Raw genomic sequence first — 22997 nt, 5'->3', positions numbered from 1 at the left:
TTATATTGAGACTTCTATGCAAGAACAGTTAAAACTTCAGCAATCTGGGTTAAGCTGTTTCGTGTAAATGTGGATATATTTATATTGATAAATATTAGACGTACGTAAGTTGTTGCTGTCTACAAACAAAAATCAGAATTTAAATATGTACTTAGTATTGAATTAGTGGTTAAGAAATAAGTTTGTTATTTGTAAACTAATTTCGCCGATAGATAGCAGCGTTAGTTTATGCAGCAGCTAGCTACGGTGAAAAGACGTTCTTGCCTTAAAAGTCGCTTAAAAAATAATAACGGAAGTAAATTGATATTTTGTGGGATTCTCTATTCTTGTAAATAAGCAATACTATTGCACTTCAAACCTGTGTTTACTCGTTTTAAGCTAATATGTATAGCTTGAGGTATCTTTATACCGTAAGCGTGAACTGAAAAAATATTGTAAACCCCAATATTAGCCCTATTCTTAAATTTGTGACGTTATCGTAAATATTTTTTACGTGGGTTGAAAAGTGTAGCCTTTTAGGTTAGGTATACATCATAAACAAGGCTAAGTCGTCAGTCACAATATCTTACAATAGGAAGTCTTTCAATCTTTGAATACATTGTAAAATTTACTGTGCGTTTATATTTTGTATGGTTTATATAGCGATTGTTATAGAATATTTTGATTTAAAAGGACTAATTAAAAATTTCAAAAAATATTAGTAAAAAGATTAATCTTAATAGTATATATCGTTACTTTAAAAAAAGAGTAACGGCAAAATTGATTTAGAAAAAGTTTGACATAACGTATTATGACGTTACATTATACTAGAGTGAGATTAGGCGATTTTTGTGTTTCTCTTCAAATTTTAAAGTTCCTCACTGCCAAAAAAAGAAAGAAATTAAACCGATAGATCAAAGTAAATATCAGTTCTAGAATAAGGTGCCACGAGGCCTTTGTTAAAGTTCCAAAAAAAACTTGGCAACTATAACAGAACTAGGCTAACGTTTTGCAGAACTAGGCTAACGTTTTGCAGTACTGACTGTAATGGACAACGACTATAATATTTAACTGTCAATATAAGGTGACTGAAAGGGTATTTATTATTGTTGATTATCTTAATAAATGTTTAGCAATTGTATAAATTAGTGTTAAAAAAGAAATTTAATTACAAAAATGTGGAAAAATCTTCGTTCAAAAAGTGTATCTTCGCCGGATCTTGGATTTCAGCCACCCAGATTACACACACGAAAAACTAGGTCCCAAGACTTCAAGATACACACACTTACACCTGATTTTTTAATTGAGAAACTCGATGAAATTGTTGAAGAACAGTCGCAAAAAACTGAAACAAATGAACAGCCAGTCTCCAGGGCTAAGTTTGACGAAATACGCTGCCTTACATGTTCCTGTATTAAAAGTGTGCGTATTAGAAAAGGGACGGACCACATGTTTTCAAAGTGCTCTAAATGGTAGGTTTAAAGTTGTGTTTAAAGTTTGGTAATTGTTTAGTAGTAACTGTTTAAAGCAGAGATTCAAAAACTTATATTTTATTTAAAATTGAATTTGTAAAATGGGTTTGTTTAAATTCTTTTCACCGAACAATTGACCTTTTGTGAGGTATTTTTGTAACGCTTTTTGTTAGACTCTATAAAATGACGTCATGTTATAGGTAAATTAAAGTTAAGTACCGTTTTAAAATCTAGTAAAGAAAATAAGTACCCGTAGTAATATTTTAATAGCGAACTCATTTTTTTTTATTTGAACAAAAGAGTTACAACATTGGCAGAAGTGCCACCGCATATTTGTATATACAAATATTAGTTTAATAAAAGCGAAATAGGTGCTTTTAATAAACAGTATTTTCTAATAGGCAAGCAACATTAACGTTATTTAAAAAAAGTGAAACGCTTTTAGGAATTTTCATTGGATATAGACAATAATAAATTTGCATGCGAAAAACTAATTACAAAATGATGAACGATGACAGTTAAGTTAATCCGTATTACAGTATTCCAATTCTAAAAATAAATTTAGCATTTGCTATCACATAAACAAAGCAAAGATTTCAGTTTAAATCTTGTTTTTAAGATTAATACGCCGGTATTTTTACGTTTTGCGAAATTTTTCCTCTATTTGTGTACTGTAAAGTTATTATTTTAACAGATAAAGATTAGCGTGTTAATCTGTTAAGCGGGCAATCAATTGAACCACAAATAAAAGCAATTGACCTTATTAACTTTATTTGTTTGATTAAAGCGTCAAAATTTAATTAAGTTTTTTTTCGCAAAACAAAAATAACTTCATTAAATTTTTGTTCACGATAAATTAAACTTTAAAATTTAATTAATGATTATTTGTTAGCGTTTTACGTTTTTTGACAAAAACGTAGTTGAAAGTTTAAACTTCATAATATATTCTTCAAAATGTAACAATCTATGATAAGTCATAACACCCATATTGTAGATTTACCCATTTATCGTAATCCAAAATTTTTTGAATTCAATGAAATTTTAGCGTCGCGAAACACTTATATAGCGTAACCCACGCATATTTATGATATCACATTTTTTCACATGAATCATCAGCTATTCATTTCGCAACTGCAATTTAGTGAAAACACAAAATGGAATTTAACAGTAGTCTATATATTATTTTATTATGTTTCAGATTTAGGTGAAATAGAATGGCATTTTTTTTTATCAGTTAATTTGATATTTAAAGTTCATTTTCATTCCCAATTTGACTTTTCACATCAAGTCTTTCGTAAAAGAGAAAACATTTTTTCTTACAGTCGAAAAAAAGAGAAAAAGGCACGATAGTAAAATCGGTCGGGCGTGCAGCGTTAAATCGAGCTCTGAATTACATAGCGAGAGACGCGTTAAAATAGGTTTGAAAGATGCGCTAGAATAACATTCTCGATTAGCGTAAATGAAAGCGATAGGCCTAGTTCATGGGTCTATAATAAATTAGTTATTTCACTTATAAGCTATTATGCAGGCCTGTATAATTCTATATAGAGCATTAAATGTACATATTTTATTATTTAAATATTTAAAAATTCTCGCAGTAAGATTATACGACAAATGATAGTAAAAATATGTAATAGTAACTTGACTAGGTAAAAGATGGCGTACTTAAATACTAAATATGAACAATATTAGTATAACCCTTTTTAATTTACATTTTTTTCAATATTTTTTAGCTATAAGGGACCAATTCGTTGCTTGGCACCATACAAAAAGAAGCAAAAATCGGATTTTAACCAAGGCAAAATAAGTGCGGATTTAAGGCAGTGTTTAGGCCGAAATTCCTACTCTTTGAGCGCGCTTAACACGCCTCCCTACCAACGTAAAAACGTTAAAAAACAACAACCCGATAGTAGTCGTAGTAGTACGGAGTCTAGTTTGAATACAGAAGATATTTCTAAATTACCAAAGTCTGTATTGTCGAGCATTAATAACAAAGACGTAACACAACTTGATCGCACAACAGCTAACGACGACGATCAATTGGCTGGTTCTACAAGCACAGCGTTTACGGATGACCGATCGGCCATTGTTTGTAGAAAAGCTTTGACTTGTCAACAGCACAACGGGGATTACAATACATCGTTTGTAAGGGATAGCTTGTACGACTCAATTAGGTCGAGCTCGAACATCGGGCTTGAAGCGATAATTGCCGCCGCGAAAATGAAGTCGAATTCCGGCAAGAAACCCGTCCGTGTTCACCTTCTTACAGGCGATTCAGTGCTCTTAGTTTTTGAGGTAAGTTTTGTTTGTGTATTAAGCCTATTCAATGTGTTTAAAAAGGTACTTTAAATTGATCCTTTGTCCCTATAAACTAAACTACATTTTATTGAAGAACCACAAGTCAGTATAATTTGGCCTTATTCACAAGGCTTTAAGAAAGGGTTGCGTTTTACTGGTATTTGCATACTTAAAATAGCTAATCTAATAGCTTGCCAGCATGTGTTTATATACTTATTTTTATAACAGGCCAAAGCCCTCGTTAAAGAAGTGTTCGAGCAGATATGCAGCATGCACCAGATTAAAGAAAGCAAATTCTTCGGACTGACAACTTTTATTGGTAAAATATATATTCCTGTGTTTTATGTAAATAATTTTAATAAATGTTGCATTTTTTATTATTTTTGTCATTTCTATACAGAAAAAGAACATAGATTTCTTGATTTGCGACAACGTTTATCAAAATACGCGCCAAAGGAATGGGGAAAGGACCTTAAACGAAGGGTGAGTTAATAATTAATAACAAATAAATAAAAACAACAAACTAATATAATTAGTGGTGTATTTACCCAACCTAATTAGTATTACCCTGTTGACATCAACTTTGTTCCGTAGTCAACTCATTTTCCTAATGTGTAAATTTTGTTGTGTTTTTATATGGTCTATAGCTCTGTAAAATGTAGTATTTTATTAGCATTCCTAAGGAATAGACGTTTTGTTATATGCACCTGTGTGATATAAAACACAACGCATTCCTTCTAAAAACCTTTTTTGTGTCCGGTCATCACGTTAAAACGTTGTTTACTTTGGCCAGTTAACTGTTCAAACAAAAAAAGCTGGCCTATGCCTGATAAGCAAGATATCTATTTTGTAAGAATTTATAGGTCATCTTGTAGCAAATTTTTTATTACGGAATGTTAAAATCAAATATTTTAAAAGTAGAAAATTTTACAGTTAAGAAGTTTACATTTAAGATTGGGTTAAAAAAAAAAAAAATTAAAAAATTAATTTTATGTTTTTTTCTTTGCGTACGAAGTGTTTAGGCCTTTACACACAACACTTAAATATATAGATATGTTAAAATATATATTCTCTGAAGTTTAAGTGTAACTGTTGCTTTGTTTCACTTAACTTAAAAACAGGGCACTTTCATCCTACTCAAAAAGCTCTTTGAACAACGTTTAAATTTGAACAACCTATTTTGTTAAGGATTTTGTATTATTTAAAAACCGAATTGCCCTATGAATATACGTTGCATAAACATAGGTATTTTTGTTATAAATTTTACAAAATTTAAATTTATTTATTTTTATTTAAACTAATTGAAATCGATTTTAAAAATATTTAGTATTTACAGTCGGAATATTGGCGTTTGTTTTTATAAGTTGAAAAAACTCTCATATAAATATATTTTACGTTACGTAAATTTATTTAAAAGTTTGTTATTAAACACGGTTTGTTTCCTTAAAGGAAGTATATAGGATGTGGTTTTTGTTCTTTTTTATTTATATACATTTTTTAATCTATTTTTAATCGGTATTACAAAATTATTAATCCCCAACTAATAACAAAATATTATCAAGTATATATTTAATAATTTTTGGTTTAAATTTCTATTTTTTTTGCTTTGGCCGTTGTCTGATATTTTTTCCCACTACCTCTATGTTATCAAATAAACCCATTTAATTACTGCGTGCTAATTGTCAAAGGTGTTTATTGTTAATGCAATTAATACTCAAGGACTTGTTTGTGTGCTCTATTTGTCTTTAATTAGCGGCTACGCACCACTCTATTGTCCGAGTTGTTTAGCAGCGATTTTTGAGCAAAAATACCATTTTTCCACTGCGCCAAGTACCGGTTTCGATTTGCAATGAAGTTTTTTTATTGTGACGTCATAATAGGGGTGTTGTTACGCAGGTGGAGCCCGATTAAATGACTGGTGTTCGCGCGAGGGTTTGTATTGTGTGGTTTTGCCGTAAATTCGAGGGCTCCAGACCGTTATTGCTCGACGAATTTAGATCGCATTTAAGCTAACGTTATCGTCGTTTTATACACTATTACATCCAATTTAATACACAATAAACCAATATATACCGTGACAAAGCGAGAGATATATTCTACAGTAATCTCAAACGGTAATTTCCTACACCTGGCAATTATAAAGGGATTTATAACATATCCATATAAGATTACTTTAATTTAAAACAAAACTTTTTATATGATATTTAGATTTGCAGACTTTAACGGGTATTCGCTTACCAAAGTTTATAATGCCACTTTTTTTTCTAAATGTTTATTGAAATTTGACAATCTTGTCATGTATAGATTAAATCTGAAGATGCAATCTTGGTATAAATATACAAAATCGAATTTCTGAAAATGTTAATATCAAGATTATGAAACCACAAATTGACATATTTTTTGGATCGCTTTACTAATTTCGCTATACTAATTTCGCTATAAATAGGAATAAAAAATGTTAATGCTTTGGAAAAATAGCTAACTATTAAATAATTGCGTTTATTAAACCAGCAATTTTAACACTTTTTTGCCCGCAATATTTTTAACTAATCATCAGTGTTTTTGATTATATTATGCAATCCTGCAGGCCGGCATTTAAAATAAATTTTCAATCGAACTTTACGCCGAAAACTGCGCTTAAGTAATAGCTTCGAAATTGGTTTGATTGTAATTGTAGTGCTTAACTTGGCCTGTGTTGTGGATAGGCCGACTTTTAAATAGAAGATGAAGTGGTACAAAGTAATGTAGTCACGTGGGCAGTGATCAAATTTTGTGATTTTGCAGAATAAGGCTGCATTTTAGGATTCTATCTTTCTCGCTAGATAGTTAACCGTGTTTAAGATATGCTTATAAAAGCGTGTATTTTTAAACTGTTTATTTACTTCTTTCAACTTTGCGTTTTTGGACTTTGTTAATAAGCAATTTCTCTTAATCAACTTGGCATTTCTTTTTAGTAGTAACCAAACTAGATTAAATCCACCTCCGATATTCTAAATCAAATAAACAAAAAACCCCATGTGTATATATGTTAAATAAACAAACTTACTACAGACAACCTCTAACGTCTTTTCAACAACGAGGTATTATTTTCGTGGTCACGTGACCAATTTTAAGGCGATTGTAGACGATAGGGTTATAGTTATGTGCAAATATTTTGTATATACGGAGTCGCTAATAGTGTGTATACACGTTTCTACTACAGCGCCGTGGGCTATAATATATATTTTTTGTACCGTCCTGATATTGTAAAACTCGGAACGGAATGGGTTTTATAATATGAAAATATGTTGTTAAACTAGTAACTAAATCTTAAATTTTTTTAAACTTTTAAATATTTTTTTTAATTTTAAAAATATGTTTACACAATTTTTTTATTGCATAAAAATAAATGAATAATACACTTTATTATTGTAAAATTTTTTGCATTTATTTAACATTTTTTTAATTGTTTCGAAAATATTAAATTTTAATTTATTTTTTTACAGGGAAGTGATCTTAGCGTTCAACCAACATCTGTATTTACTCTTCAATTTCAAGTTCAATATTATGTAGAACATCCTAAACTAATATGGTAAGTTAAAATTTTAATACTTTAAATACTTAAATATATATCTATTTTTTAAATATGTTAATATTTTCATATTATTAATAGTTTATTTTGGGCACTGTTATGTCAATAAGAAATACAAAAATATTCAATATTTAGAAAAATATATATTTTAAAATTGAACATCAAAGAAATAATAAAACTTATAAAGTAAACTTCATGTCATGTTCACGCGACTTCAAAACAATAATTTTATCTTTTTATATTATAAAACGACTTTGAAATTTGCCGACGCCTCACAGACAAATATTAAATAACTTCCATAAAATCGCAAGGATAATCTTTTTGTTTTTGTTGACATTCGATCGCATTTAGTTAGCAAATAGGTATCTCAAATTAACTTTTTGTTTTTGTTTGTCTGAATTTGAGAAAAATTGTATTTTGCGTCGTTGTAAATTTGATATTATTTTTGGTTAAAACTTATTTAGAAAGATTAAAATTTGTTTTCAACCCTATAACGTAATTGTGGAATCTTCACGCGCCCATTAGTAACTTAAAGAAATTGTTAAGGTTTTTAAAGGGTTGTAAAATGAATTTTTTTCGCGAAACGTTAACTTCGTGCGACCGTAAAAACCAAACCAAAACAGTAGAAAACTTCTAGTTTTTGGATTTCGTTACAAGTTTTGCACTCACACAAATAAGGAAATCAGTCACCCATAACCAGACCATGACCCCAAAGGTGTAGAGGGTTAGGCTGGATATATATGGGTTACAATTTGCGCACTGTTTGGGTATGATTCAATGAAAAAAAATCCAATTTTTAAACAAAGTCAAAGTGCAACACTCTATTGCGCATTGCGTAAGAGTGGACCTGCGCAGAGCTTCCCCGCGCAGCTTTTTTTACAAGGCGTTTTACATTTAGTTAAGCAGTTAGATTTTGTTAAGTTTTAATTAAAATTATTTTATCCCAACCCAAAATATATTAAAAAAAAGTTAAAATTCTTCGAAAAAATGTAGAGTTTTATAAGTTTCTAAACATTAACGCATAAAAAACCCATTAAAAAATTAATTTAAAAAATAAAGTGTTTTAAAAATTTAAAAATTCTGAAAACACCATTAAAATTTTTGTTTTAAAATCCAGTCATTTTCGTCATACTAATACCTAAAATCATCAGTATTACTATACTTATATCTATTGTTATATGACGTCATCGTATTATGAATCAGATTGTAATTCGCAGACGACTGACCGTTCATAATGATTTATACAATTTAATATTACATCATTCATTATAATTTTATGTGGTTTTTATTAACCTTATTAGGTAATAGAAATGTGATCATTTTTTGATATAAATTTACCTTATTTTTATTTGGTCATTTTTTAGGTATTTAATAAGATAGAAAACTTATTGACACTTTTTAAACACATTTTAAATTTTAGTAGTAAGCCAACTAACGTAATACAAAAATAAAAAAATAAATATAATTTTTAAAGGCATTTATTTTTTTTGCCAACCTACCCATAACAAAAACTTCACCTAGATTTTTGCCTTAGAATGTAGGGCATTATCGTAAGCCAACCATAACGGTTTAAAGCGGTACCCAAAAATCTCATAATTACCCACTTTTGAAAGTCAGGAATTCGACCTTTTATAACATGCCAAGTGGTATATATAGAAATAAGTTAGATTTGTGTATAACCTGGGGTTAATGCCCTGACTTGGCTGGCGTGAACTTAAAGCATTGAAGCCGAAATCCCTTTAAAATGTTGACCAAAATAGCAGGCATAGTTTATCGGTTAAGTATATATACTATACTGACTGATTGGATCTAAGTAAATTTTTAGGATATTCTTTTTTATTTTTTTTATTTATATATTTAGTTTTTTATTAATTAATATCAAAACTGGTATATCGAAAATTTTTATTAAAATTTATATTAAAATTATTTTTTATTTTATTATTAATTATTAAACTGTATACGTAATCTAATTTTTAAACGTTTAACCAAACTTGTATTTAAACACTTTACAATCATCTAATTAACGCAAATTAAATTAAATAAAACATTACAGATTTTTCTCACGCTGTACCTATACTAAAACGTGTTTTTATTGGTCAAATTAAGTCATTAACTAATAAAAGGGCGTATGTAGTAGTCAGAACAAATTAATAAAATAAAATAAAAATATATAATTATCACATTTTTTAGATAAAATTATTTTTACAGATAAATTAATAAAAAAAAATCAAAATTTCGATAGATATTTTCTTGTTGCATTTTTTTGCAACACGTGTTTGTGGTGGTCACGTGACCACGCGTAGGAAGTTGTGGTGAAGTTAAGTGGTACTTAGGTATCCCTGTGTTTAAGTGCCCGACCTGTTTTATAAGCAAATTCTTGCGTTTGCCGTGACAGGCTTTTAGATTGACAAAAATCATTACTCAAGATGTTTAATTTTTATTTAAATATTAACATAAATGTTGGTTTAAATGCAAAAAATGGGAAAAATAAAAAGGGCACAAAAAATATATTAAAAAATTGTGATTTTTAAAAAATTATATAATTATTTTAAACGTATAAGGGAGTTTAATTTTAGTTGTAATTGATTATATTTATATATAATTACGTTATAATAATTTTGTACAATTACTATATAAGTGAAATAAATTTTCGCGTTTTTTTGCAATAAAAATAAATCACTCGACAATTGCTTAAAAATATCAAGATTTTTTCGCTCCTTTAAACCTAATAAATTCCAAAACAAATATTTAAAGTTGAACAGAAGACGTATTGTAACATTTACAGCATTCACTTAACAGTTTAACAACTTCTTACATATCACTTATCACTATGCACATAAAACAAGGTCGTAAATTAAACAGGGCATGTTAACCAATTCGTAAACAAATTTCAGATGACATACATATGCTAATGACTGCTAATAACTGGTGACTGTCAGTCTGCTGTCGCGTTGATAAGCCGGCCATTAGAGTATAGCGATAATTGAGGCCACATTCTTTAACTGACCATAGGTCAAATTTCAAAGCCTTCTGCTTGAGTATTTCTGGTGTAGTTTTGGTTGTTGGTTTTGTTAAAGTTTGACCATGCAATAAGATATGTTAAGTGGGCAGGGTTGTGTTTTTTTTGTTTACTAAATGGTCTACATTTGCTGCCTTACAGCGTCAGTTAACCATGCTAAAATTATGACCTTTGTTTAAAAGTTGACCATGCAATTTGGCATAATAATTAAAATTTTAAACTCTTTATTCAAAAAAAAAATTTTTTACATTAGAACATAAGACAAAATTTTTTTATGACTTTTAAATTATTACAATTTAATTAGGATTTTTTTTGTTTTTTTAAATGCATTTTTAACAATTTTTTTCTACAGTGATCAACAGTCACGCCACCATTATTACCTCCAACTAAAACGTAACGTCCTACAATCTAAAGTCACCACTCAAGATGAGGTCATCTTTACTCTAGCCGCTACTGCTCTTCATCTTGACCTTGGCACTTTCGACCCAGTGTCACACCACGGTCACTACTTCGACCCAAAAGACTACGCCCCATCTTGGGTAAACATTTTTTATTTAGGGAATTTTTTTACATTTTTTTGTTTTTGAAGATTTTTTTTTTGAAGAGTTTTAGTTTTTTGAAGAGAACCAATTTTTTTAGATTTCATAAATAAATAGTAACGTTTTATTATATTGCAAAAAAATATTAAACATTTTACCCAATTTAAAAAAAAAAATGTTCTTACCCCTAAATTTATCCCAATTTTTTTTAGTTTTTAGAGCATTGGAACGACGAGTATTTATGGGCTCATTTACCGAAGAAACACGCCGAGTTATCTCAAACCTCTATATTTAACGCCCAAGCTGAATATATTAAAGATGCTTCGTGTATTGATGACGTACCTGTACATTACTACAAACTATTCAAGGTAAAAAAATCAAATTTAAAATTTTTTTTTGGAGGGGGGGGGAGGGCAAAAAAACAAAAAAAAGTTTTTTTTTTAATTCGGATGTTCTAATTGGGAAATCACAACACTACAACCATTTGCTTTTCAATAAAAAACGCTAACCCACTTTAGCATTTTTGGAATTTTACAACAACATTAGGTTTAAAATCACAAAACGTTTCCTTCAAATTAAAAGGAGAATTTCGGGCTTTATTAAATTCTTGTCTCGCTTGGTAGGAACGGATAAGAAAAGGTCAAATTCTTGCTGTTTTGTAATCGCATCAAAACATTTAGAATATTTAAAAAAAAAAATTTATCCCATTTTTAAATTTTTTTAACCTTTTTTAAAATTCTTGCTAAAAATTTAAAATCGCAATAAATTTTAACACGAAATTCTCTTTAAATCTTGACGTCATAAAAACAACTGCTATGACGTTACAGTGTCCGTAAATGACGTAACCGCCTGGTCAGTTTTCAAGCAATGGTCACTTAAAATGACCCCCAGCTGGGCCTACAAACAAAAATCTTGCGATTTCAAAGCGGCCGATTTTTTGAAATTTTACCTTTAAGAGTCTACTTAAGTCTTAAGTAGTTGAGATTTAATAACTTATTTACCTTTGGTTGATGCATGTAACGATCATAACATAATGTTAAAATAATTTGAGTTCAAATTTTCATCTAATATTGATTCGATTTTTAAACCTATATTTCGTGTATTAAAATTTAAAATTTTGCGAATTTATTATTTATTAAAGTTTAAGAAAACAATTACCTATCAGGTGCCGTTAACCTCTGGCGCGTACGCGTTCCGTAAACCTCTAGTTTAAGTTACTAATTCTAACCCTATTCCTTTACCATTACGTAATATTTTGGGCTAATTTCGATACGCTGGATTACCAGTTTAAACTGGTTATTACCGGTTCTTATTTCGGACAATCGGAATAGGTATTATACGGCTTTGGAATAGGCTGTATGTTAAATGAGCTGTGAGGTATGTGCTGTTAATTAAATGTTTTGTGGTTTTTGCTGGTCATCCCAAAAAAAAGAAAGATATTTGGAGCTGCATTTTTTGATTAAAGTTAATTTTAAATTAAATTTTTTGTACTTTAAAATGAAAGCTAAGTCGTAAAAAAAATATCGCTAATTGAACATAAAACTCAATTGCATTTGGGTCAGTTTTTATTTTTTTTTACATAATAAAAAACGATAAAATTTTGTTTTGTATCTAACACAAGGTTATAAAATATACTTCAAAGAAATAAATGGATATGATTGGCCACCCGTGGCGGACGTCATAATATTTCTATTGTGATGTCATGGTGCGAAATCAAAACACGAGAATTGACTTTAGATTTCGAGTTTATTTTTTTTGCAAATTTTAGGGAATTTTTTTCATAATTTTTTGTATGTCGGTTTCCCGCTGTTTATTTGCGTCATTTGGAATCAAAATTTAACTTAAAAAATGAATAATTTTGTTTTGTATACTTTTACTAAAAGGAGAAAATTTTATAAAAATTGTGACGTCATTTTTTTCAAAAAACAAATAAAATTAAAACAACGGGGATTCAAAAACCGTGATTTACAAATTCCCAAATCGCCCCAAAAATTACCAAAACTCGTGACTCGCTTTGATTATGACGTCACAAACGTGCGTGACGTAGACAGTGTTTACTATTCTTTTCCAGACGCTGGCAAAGTAACACGACCCCATTGTTTGAACCGTAATTTGAACCCGAATCAAGACACAAAATTTTTTAAGCCAAAAATACAGACATGAGATTAACATAAACTAACACGGGATTAACTTTTTTTTTAACTAACAATGGTGTTAAAATCTTAGACTGTCTGAAAATTAGGCACTTTTTAATTTTGGTTGCTTTGTTTATGCTGGGTTTGTGGTTAAATGGTTAATTAGTCTCAGGTATTGCTTTTTGTTTAACTTATGTATGTAAAAATGTAGACGTCTAGCAAAATAAGAGTTTTTTATTGTCTTTTTAAAACGTAAATAAATCGGTTAAGACTCCTTTATGTATAGACAAAATATAAATGATAACAATGGTTTAGTTTTCGGTACGTTTTGGGTCCTGACTTTTGGCCTGGAGTTCAAATCCCACCTAAAGCATTGCCATTTTAATTTTTCTACTTTTTAATTTTTTTTTTATTTTTTTTTTTTGCGCATTGATAAAAGTAAATAATAAATACGATATACAATTAATATTACAACAATGCGACGGGAAAAAAATGACAAAATCAATTTAATAATTTAAAACATGCCAAAAGTAATAATGTTTATACAAAGATTTTATAGTGTATTATGGCATGGTCACCAAACCCAGATTTGTAAACTAAACATTTAAAAACACTAGAAAAAAATATTCTAAAGTACGGAAATAATATTATGTTTAATAAGGCACGCTTATATCCTTTAAATATGAAAGCCGAAATGTTAAACTTTTAATATTTAAACAATAAACCCATTTACACCGCGCATGCCTCTACCTAGTATTTAAAAGGAATGTTGTTATAGCTTGTTTTGATGTAGTAGCTTGTAAAACAACTTGTTTAAGCACATACGCACTTTAAATTCACTTTAACGTGTCATTTGAAAGTCGAAAATTGCTCACTCGTATTTGTACGAAAGTATGTGGTTCATTTTTGCCACTTATGTTTATATAGAAAGTTATTTTTGTTATTATATATATATTTATATATATATGTATTAGAACACCCATAGTGTTTATTATAGGACTGTGAATTGATATTATGCGGTTTTTATTTCGATCGAATTTTTGCGGGTTTTAATGATAGGAGGCTGTTTACAGAAAAATCACGTGACCTTATTCCTTTTTAAGATAATTTACAAAAACAATTCCGAATAAGATAAAATGCGCAAAATTTTTTCAATTTTTGTTTTTTTAAACATTATCAAGTTAAAATTGAAATTTCAATTTTTTTAATTTCTTTAGTAAATTTTTGCTGTAAAACTTTCTTATATTTTAATTTTTTTTATTTTTAGACTAAAAAAGAAACGGAGCCCTCAGTATTGTTGTGTATTTATCACATGGGAATTCGAATCCATCATATATCACAACACAAACATTCAAGCTCAAACATTCTTAATCTAGAGTTTCCATGGAGCAAAGTGGGACAACTACTCTTCGTGGTAAGATGGTCGATTTTTCTGAAAAAGGGATCTTTAATTTTATCATAAATTAAAAAAAAATAATTGAAAAAAAATGGTTTAAAAATTCTTTTAAAAAATGTAAAATTTTTTTTTTCTTTCAGGCTCGTCGTTTTGAGATTTACCCAGAGGACCAGCCCGCAAGTCGCAGGTTGACTTACTATACCGGCAGCCATGCTAGATCCAAGTACTTGCTCAGATTATTAAGAGATACCCATTCTCAATACATGAGTCTAACTCCATTCGTTCCAAAACAAAGTAAGTTTTTTTAAAGATTTTTATTTTATTTTTAAAAACTTATATCTCGCAAGATAAGTGTATTTGTATAGTAATATATTCGTAGTCTTATCAATTTTCCATACAAAGATTTTTTAAATGTTGTTTATTTTTGTCTGGTGGTTATAGTATTTTTTTGGAATAAGGTATTGAGAAAATGTAATATTTATTTTTAATTTACGGTAACTATGAATCGGTTTGTAATCTAAAACATACAAAAATAACATGCTATTTTATCAGACCTTTAAAAATAAATTAATGACACATAACCGAAAACCACTTTACCGAAAAAACGTTTTACCGAATCTGGAAAGGAAAAAAATTTGACGTAGATCATAACGCTAAAAAAAAAATTTAAAGTGTCAATAAATTGTTTTTAATAATATGGGCAAAAAATTTTGTGTATATTTTTATCTTTCGTTAAGTTATTAGTATAACCGAATAAAAAAAAAAAAATTATTTTTTTGAAAACAAAATTGTCAATCAACGTTAAAAATTACAAACTCCTATTAATTTATTTGTTTCTTAGCAACTCCATGTTTATTATCAAACATTTACATTTTAAACAAGTAAATGTGGTTAATAATCTAAAACCTTAACATTTTGTGAGTCATGTTATACAGATAAAAACACGATATCGCAAATTATATTGGCAAAATTTCACACAGGAAAATAAAATAAAAATGTATTTTAACATAAAAAATACTTGTTTTACAATTAATTCACATTTTCTAGTTATTTATAACATATGCCGCATGATATTTATAAATATATATATATCGGAAAATGTATATCTGTTGTATTTTGGGTCTATATTTTTATACATTTATAAGGAAGCAAAATTTACGGATTTCTATATTTTAATATACGAGTTTATGCTAAGGTTAGCAATTAAGTTAAATTTTTTGTAAATTTTAAATGCTTTTTTTTTAAAACAACAAACAAAAAAAATACAAATTGCGACATATATTATTTTAACGAACTCGTGCCAAAACAGACTATTTTTCCTTTTAATATCCAATGACACGTTAAAAGTAAGTCTTTGTGTCAAAACTTAAATTTAAACATACTTATTTATTATGTCATCCAACTACGATAAAACTACGTGACTTGAACTATTTTTTTAGCTTAAATTTGAAGTCGAACATACGATAAAAGGATATTTTTGACGTTGTATCTATTTAACATGATTCCGTTGTACGTTGCTTGCTTTTATGTAGGATATAAAACAGACTGTGTTGTAAAGCTTGATTTAAAATTGATTTTTTATTGCTTAAAATCTTACAGCTGGTGATATGGATTTTGTATAGGGTGGCGTGATGTGCTTAAATGTTTTTTCTGTTGTTGTAAATTTTGATCTGTGTTTTATCACATTAACATTCAGCAATTTTTTTTGCCCAAAATTTTTTAAATTTTTTTGTAAAATTGTTTTTCGTTTTAAAAAAATTCTATAAATGTAAATTTTTTTTTTTTTTTTTAGCAAAACGACAATATCGTGAAAGTTACATAAGTGGAAAAAATTTAGACCACGACCGAGAAATTGATTTTATTGCAGGGAGTAATGACGTCACTGTCAGTCCAGCCTCGAACAAAAGTAAAGAAGGTAAAAAAAAATTCTCAAGTTCCATTTATGTTACTAAAAATTTACTTAATTTTTTTTTGAAAAAATTGAACAAAAATCATTAAAATTTAAATAGTTTAAAAAATTTAAATATTTTGATCCATTTAGAACGTAGTAAAGTTTACAAATCTTACAACTCGAGTACAAGTCATGGAAGTTCTCATACTTCAGGTATTGAGACCGACATCAAACAACGACATGACGAGGAAGACGAAGAAATTGACAGCAATGGTAAATTAAAAAGAATTTTTAAAGAAAACTTGGCCTTGGTTATTTTATTATTTCATTCATTTTTAAATTTTATGTGTTTTTATTTTTTTTTAGATAACGCGTTTGTTGACGATTTTGATCCCATTGACCACGATACTCCACCTAGGGGCGAAGTCATTTTCATCACTCAGGAACACTTGGAGGCGCCAGCGCATAAGAGTTTGAGCGTGAGTGACCTCACCTCAATGCAGCAAACCAATACTAACTCAGGTAAGTTTTAACTTTTAATTATTTGAACTTAATTTTTTTTAAATTTTCTAAAATAAAATTTTATTTTTTGATTTTAGAAACCATTAGTACCTCTGAAACGTGTAACAGTGGCCAAACACTAAACAGTGAGGCGACCACTCTTGTGAAAGAGTCCTCTGACGTCAGAGGTGATGACGTCATCAGTCAACCCCAGGAACCAAAAACACCAGCTCCGATGCACCTTGATACCAACACGACCCAATCTAAGACCGCAGAAATAATTGACACCCAAAAAAACGAGTTTTACCCAGAAAATGGGTATGCACCCCGAATTGAGGGTGACCAGCACCCCGATCTATCAGCTATCGAGGCCGACTGTGTTAATCCAACAGAAAATGGGATTTCCCCCACTTATAAATCCTACCCCAATGCTTTCCCAGAATTTGATTTGATCCCAGATTTAGAAACGGAACCTCAAAGGGTTTCCACTCATGAAGTGACCCCATTAGTTGGCAATGGGACCCTAAAGTTACCCTCTTATGAACAACACGTTGCAACTGTTGAACCCACACCTTTGTTTCTGGGTTCCAGGCAGGGGTCTGGTACTTATTACGATGACACCCACACTATACCAAGACAACACAGGTAAAAAAATTAAAATTTTGTCAATTTATTTAAAACTAAGTTTTGGAATTTTTTGCTAAATTTTTAAATTATTTTAGGACTTTATCTGAGAAACAAAATGGACGACGATATTCACAAGAACCACTAGAGCAGCACAAGAAAGTTCGGAGTGTTAAATCTTGCAAGGAACAGAACCAACAAAAGAAAAACTCTGACCACAATTCCTGCAACGACATTTTGTCGAAAACCAACAATGATAAACGACACCGAAGGTCAAAGTCGAAGGTTGAGGGGTCTCATGAGCGACATCATCACAAACGACATCAACGTCATAAGTCTCTTCACGATGCTCACGAAATCTTCCCATTGGATAATGAAGATCCAAATGGTGCACATTTCGGTCAAGCACTTACCTCAAACAAAAGTTATGATGATTTGTTGACCCCATTAAGTCGCAGCGATCGCCACAAGGACATTCCCTCCGCATTTGTGGGTCTACCTCCATCTATTGGACAATATAACTCTTCCACAATGCCCACAAGGGGGATTTATAATGATCATGATGCTGTGCACCACAGGAAAATGAGCGATGCCTGCCAGAAAACCATCGCAGCTCAGCACCGTAAACTTTCTGACAGCAAAACCCAAAAACGTCCCGTATCGGCACAAAACTCTAACAATAAACAATTAGGGGGTCCCGGTCACACCCCACATAAACCCCTGGGTCATAAGACATTCACCCCTCACAAGCCCGAGGTATTGTTGCGCACCAAACATGAGAAAAACGAAAATCAACGGAGGCCGATTTCGTACCATGCAGGAGTAAACGGGTATTCCCCAAAACAAACCCTGAAAACTTGTTATAATTCAGCAATGTTAGGGTCAAGGCCAAGAGGTTACATTGAAAGCTTCAAGGAAGTGATTGTGTAAAAAATTTTCGACCATTTGTTGAAAATAACTTCAATGAATTTTACATATAGTTAGTTGACCAATCCTACCTGAGCTTTATATACCATAGACCCATACTACAATCATGAAAAGGTTTTATTTTAAAGACATTTTTTTCTTTATTTTTGGTGATTTTAACACCACACGAATTCATTGACCCCATTTTTAATTTTGAGTTTTTTTCAATCATGTTTTTATTTATTTTTAAAAGTTGGGGCTTCCTTTTTTACGTTTCCGTCCAATTATGTTATCTGATTTTATTTTAAAAGACAATTTGTTTTGTTTTATATTAAATAATTCAGTTTTTTTAATTAAATGAAATCAAATTAAAATGTTTGTATTCGTTATCATTTCTTTGCTTATTCTTCACATTTGTTTTTTATGCTGCTTGAAAATTAACACTTTTTTATTGCAAAAGTAAAAAAATTACGTAGATTGTGCCTTAGCATTATTTTTGAGGCCATATTTTTTAAACCTTGCCACAATTTCAGTAGTTTTTGTAACAATTTATTTTTTCGTATTTTTTTCTTTCAGTTTCGTTATATAAATAAATAAAAAAAAATACAAGTTTTTATTTTTTATTAACAAGTTAGATTGCATTTGGGTATAAGCAGCATTACAGGATTTGTTACACTAAAATCACTTTATAATTTTTAGGATTTTGTATCGTAACATAATTTCCTGCATATATACATATTTTTAACAAAATTTGTTAATTTATATTTTTACAACATTAATCATTTCCTTCAGTATGGTCGTGTGTTCGTTGTCGAAAAATAAACTGTCAACAGAACAAGATTGGTCTGGCCTTATACCATCCTTTATGCCAAAAGATTCAACAATTTCCAATATTTTACGTTCCTAAAAAAGTAAAAAATGTAATAATTTTTAAGATCTAGTTGAGTTTAAATTATCTTCATACAAGAATTTTGCAAGACAAGAATTGACATTTACACAGCATACTCTAGATTATTAAAATGTTTTATTTTCAACAAAATAAATATTTTCTTAGGTCCAATAAAAAGAAATTATTTAAAATAACATCACTTGTTGTAGTGAGTTATTTACCCTCTGTACTGTCGGTAAAAACTGTCCCATTTGTTCAACTACATCAACGGGAAACCCAACAGCCCTCCGAAAGTATCTGTCATGCATAGGACAGGATCTCAATGCATATAACCCAAGACCAAGCGAATAACATCCCCAATTTGATACCCCTAAATCAAAAAAATTGTTATTAAAGTCAAATTTATCATAAGAAAAAATTGCTCACTTACCTGCTGAGATCAATAACTTCGCTGAAACAACGCATCCTATTTTTTCTCCACCTGGTATAAATCTTTTTATATTTTCGATCACTTTTCCCATTCCTAATTCATTTCCCCCATCTCCAATTCCAATTGTAGTGATCAAACTACATTCAGATGCTGTTTGGAAAATATCGTCGATTTTTGGATCCACCAAATGTGATAAATCTTTTCCTTTCATACCATAATATCTAATACATGCAGGAATAAAATAAGATGCAACAAATTTTTTTAGCTTAGTGTGTTCTATTTAAACAAAAGCAGCATGTAATCTGGGTTTGGTGACCATGCCATAAAATAATTAAAATCTTCATGTAAACATTAATACTTTTGGCATGTTTTAAATCATTAAATTGATTTTGTCATTTTTTCCCGTTGCATTGTTGTAATATTAATTGCATATCGTATTTATTATTTACTTTTATCAATGCGCGAAAAAACAAAATAAAATAAAAAAAACTACATCAAAAACTAATATTAAATTTTGATTGAGTTTTTATTTAGCAGTTCAATCTTACCTTCCATCTGTGCCCTTGCCTATTCTTTCGGAAGCTAATACAACGTCATAAAAAGGTTGTCCATTACTTTTAAACAACAACTCATCTACTTTTATTGTCTCACTTGATTTTACACAAAACTCTTCCTTGATCAAACCTTCGTTTAAACAATTCTTAAAGATGTCACAATACATGGAAACAGATGATTCTTCAACAATGACAGTAACTTGTTTGCCAAGGGCTTGTAGAACAGCTCCCAAACTTATTATCCCTACAAATAATAATAAACACATTTAAGAATGGGCTACAATAAGATAGTGGATTTATTATACAGATTTAGGTATCCAGAAATTAAAATATTGTGCTCTCTTAAAAAAGGGGTCAAAAAAATTCCTATATTAACTCAATTTTTACACCCAAAATTCTTACTTTTTTTTTTTTGTATATAAATTTATTCTCGATGTGGGAAAGTCGAATGCACGATTTAAACATAGAGTAACATCAGTTACTCCGACCCAGTCTTGAGTTGCCTGTGGCAGTTTGGGATATTATAGAGACTATAATTGCCCGGTAATTATGCTACTGATTAAGTGCTGGCTCAGCAGGAGTTTATACCGTTTATAGCGCCTTACTCAAGGGCGCTACAGCATGAGATCAGTGGGGATTGAACCCACGACCTCATGTGTGGTGTAGCAAGAGTTCTTATCACTACGCTACCGGTTACTTGAATTTTTGGATTAAAATTTTTTTTTTACCTGGCAATCCATCTGTTTCATCAGGTGGGTCAGAGTCGTTGCAAGGAAACCCAGTTATTAAAGCCACGGAATCAGCATGAGATAAAGCAGCAGTTGCTTTAGCAAAATCACCTTCAACGACCAAATTGGCAATCCCACGATTTCCGGGATCTTGCTGAATCAATTTATCAAGAAGATTTAACTTATCTAAAGTAGCAACCGACATGACACTGTATTTTCCCCCCTTGCTGTCGAACTCTATAACACGAGCTATTTTGTTTTTGTCTTCCGTTTCAATGACAACATCTTCTTGTAATACATCAGTGATTAACATGTTGCCAGGCTTGTGAGAGAAAGCAAGCTCTAAGTTTGCAGATTTTAAAGCCATGGCACCAGATACCCCACAACAGAAGTAAGCTGCAACTTCTCCGTCATTGCAAATCATTTTAGATCCAAGATTGTTTTCGTCTACGTTTATTCCAATCAAAGCTAAAACAAAACAAAAAAGTCTTTTACAAAATTGCGAACTATTAGACATTTTATTTATAAAATCAATAATATTGATATCTTTTATTGCAAAAACTAAAGAGAATGTAATAATTGTTAGTTTAAAAAACAAATATTCTTTACCTGGGTTCCCATAATGCACTGGTGCTCCATGAACATCATCCAAAGGGAAAGTTAGAGTTGCCAGATCCGACAACTTCTCTTTCTTAATATACCTCATACTGATGACCATTTTCCCATTAAATACCCCAGACTTGTAGATATCAATATTTGTTTTATACATTGCAACATTTAAACTTTTATCTTTGTCTGGTATGGTGATGATATTATTCTTTATTAGAATTCCATAGAAAGAAAAACTACAGCCGATGTAGAAGACAACATAGTCACTTAAATCATAATCTACAATAAAATAAGAATTTTTTAGTATTTTTATTTAAAGTACTTTTAAATGTTATTACCATTAAGACTAAAATGTACTATTAATTTGCTAGAGGTGGGATTCGAACCATCAATATTTCCATATGGATTACTTGCCTTGTTTTTTATTGTTTACAATGCAAAAAATATTTAAAATTACATGTAATACCCAAAAGGTTTGTAACATGTTTAGTGATCACTCCATTTTCAATGACATTGTAGTTCATCAAATCAGTTCTCACATCAATATCAACACCTAGTGGTCCGGCAGAAAATTCACCCACTTTGCTTTTGTACAAAATAGGTAAAGCCCCTTTTGTTCCCTTAGCAACGGTGTAGAAATCCTCTGCATATTTGCTTGGAACTATGGCCAGATTGGCCTGTTTGTATCCTAATAAAACAAGATTATGAGGATTAAATAATATCAGTTATTTCTTTTTATATATTTGATATTAATCACCTGGGCACGAAAATGCTGTCGCATCAGCTCCATAAGTCTCCGCTCGAATTAACCTTCTTACATCTTTTGGAGTTGTTTTGACTTTCTGATCCATTTTTAATTGCGTTTTGTTTAAATTAACTGTATTAACGTTGCTTATAGTTCTTAAATGTGAGTTTAAAATGTTACCAAGTTTGTTATGGCGAATAAGTTTTAACATTCGTGCAATTATTTTATAAACAAAAATGCATTTTTGGTGCACGTTCTCAATACATTTTTTGCTGACGATTAAATTTTTGTTTGTTTACTTTTCTTGTCTTCTGGGAAACCCCCTAAGTTAATATGGAAATTACCTTATGGATACTAATTTACTAGTTTTGCTATATTTGAAACAGATATGTTGCAATTTTTATAGTTAGTTTGCTTTTTTTGTAACTAGGAATGTCATAAAGTTAAAATATATGTTTTTTGCTGATTAATTTGCAAAAAAAAAACAATTTTTAAAATTTAAGAGAATAAGTTTTTGGAGAAAAAGGGAAAAATGAGAGAAACAGCAAAAAAAGGATGCAGGGGCAATCCTATGACATGCTTTTATATATTTTACTTCGTAAAAAATGTCTGTTGCGTTGGTTCGGTTGTGTATTTAAATATATAAAACAGTTAATCAGCTTGTTAATGTTATTTACTGTTTTATTTAGTTAACAGTTGACGATATGTTGT

At 29.9% G+C, this 22997-nt stretch overlaps 2 protein-coding genes across 2 annotated transcripts; one reads left to right on the top strand and one right to left on the bottom strand.

Annotated features, from left to right (window-relative positions):
* Positions 1-1326: 1326 nt before the first annotated feature.
* Positions 1327-18849, top strand: LOC145752111 (uncharacterized). The gene is made up of 14 exons (XM_082568327.1): positions 1327-1451; positions 3185-3746; positions 3978-4068; positions 4150-4232; positions 7235-7320; positions 10692-10878; positions 11091-11246; positions 14281-14427; positions 14550-14703; positions 16202-16324; positions 16451-16573; positions 16667-16822; positions 16900-17446; positions 17524-18849. The coding sequence occupies exons 1-14, from the start codon at positions 1429-1431 to the stop codon at positions 18353-18355; spliced, it is 3270 nt and encodes a 1089-aa protein (XP_082424453.1). The 5' UTR covers positions 1327-1428; the 3' UTR covers positions 18356-18849.
* A 115-nt stretch (positions 18850-18964) lies between these two features.
* LOC145752399 (D-glutamate cyclase, mitochondrial-like) lies at positions 18965-22545 on the bottom strand. Its single transcript, XM_082568678.1, has 8 exons — positions 22299-22545; positions 22008-22229; positions 21542-21820; positions 20933-21400; positions 20199-20448; positions 19651-19871; positions 19442-19590; positions 18965-19234 (listed from the first exon to the last, which is right to left on the bottom strand). Exons 1-8 carry the CDS (start codon positions 22495-22497, stop codon positions 19091-19093), a joined length of 1932 nt encoding a protein of 643 aa, XP_082424804.1. The 5' UTR covers positions 22498-22545; the 3' UTR covers positions 18965-19090.
* Positions 22546-22997: the final 452 nt, after the last annotated feature.

The sequence above is a fragment of the Corella eumyota genome, chromosome 5 (genome assembly GCF_963082875.1).
Source record: "Corella eumyota chromosome 5, kaCorEumy4.1, whole genome shotgun sequence".
Taxonomy (NCBI): Eukaryota; Metazoa; Chordata; class Ascidiacea; order Phlebobranchia; family Corellidae; genus Corella; species Corella eumyota.
This window is presented reverse-complemented; position numbering and strand designations above follow the sequence as displayed.

What these genes read in the sequence shown, in the direction of transcription:
- LOC145752111 (XM_082568327.1), top strand. Translation starts at nt 1,429, where the DNA reads ATGTTTTCAAAGTGCTCTAAATG. An exon ending in AAGACTACGCCCCATCTTGG is followed by an intron (nt 10,879 to 11,090) that starts GTAAACATTTTT and finishes AATTTTTTTTAG; the next exon opens with TTTTTAGAGCATTGGAACGA. An exon ending in CTCGAACAAAAGTAAAGAAG is followed by an intron (nt 16,325 to 16,450) that starts GTAAAAAAAAAT and finishes TGATCCATTTAG; the next exon opens with AACGTAGTAAAGTTTACAAA.
- LOC145752399 (XM_082568678.1), bottom strand. Translation starts at nt 22,497, where the DNA reads ATGTTAAAACTTATTCGCCATAACAAACTTGGTAACATTTTAAACTCA. An exon ending in GACAGCATTTTCGTGCCCAG is followed by an intron (nt 22,230 to 22,298) that starts GTGATTAATATC and finishes TTGTTTTATTAG; the next exon opens with GATACAAACAGGCCAATCTG. An exon ending in ACATGTTACAAACCTTTTGG is followed by an intron (nt 21,821 to 22,007) that starts GTATTACATGTA and finishes ATTTTATTGTAG; the next exon opens with ATTATGATTTAAGTGACTAT.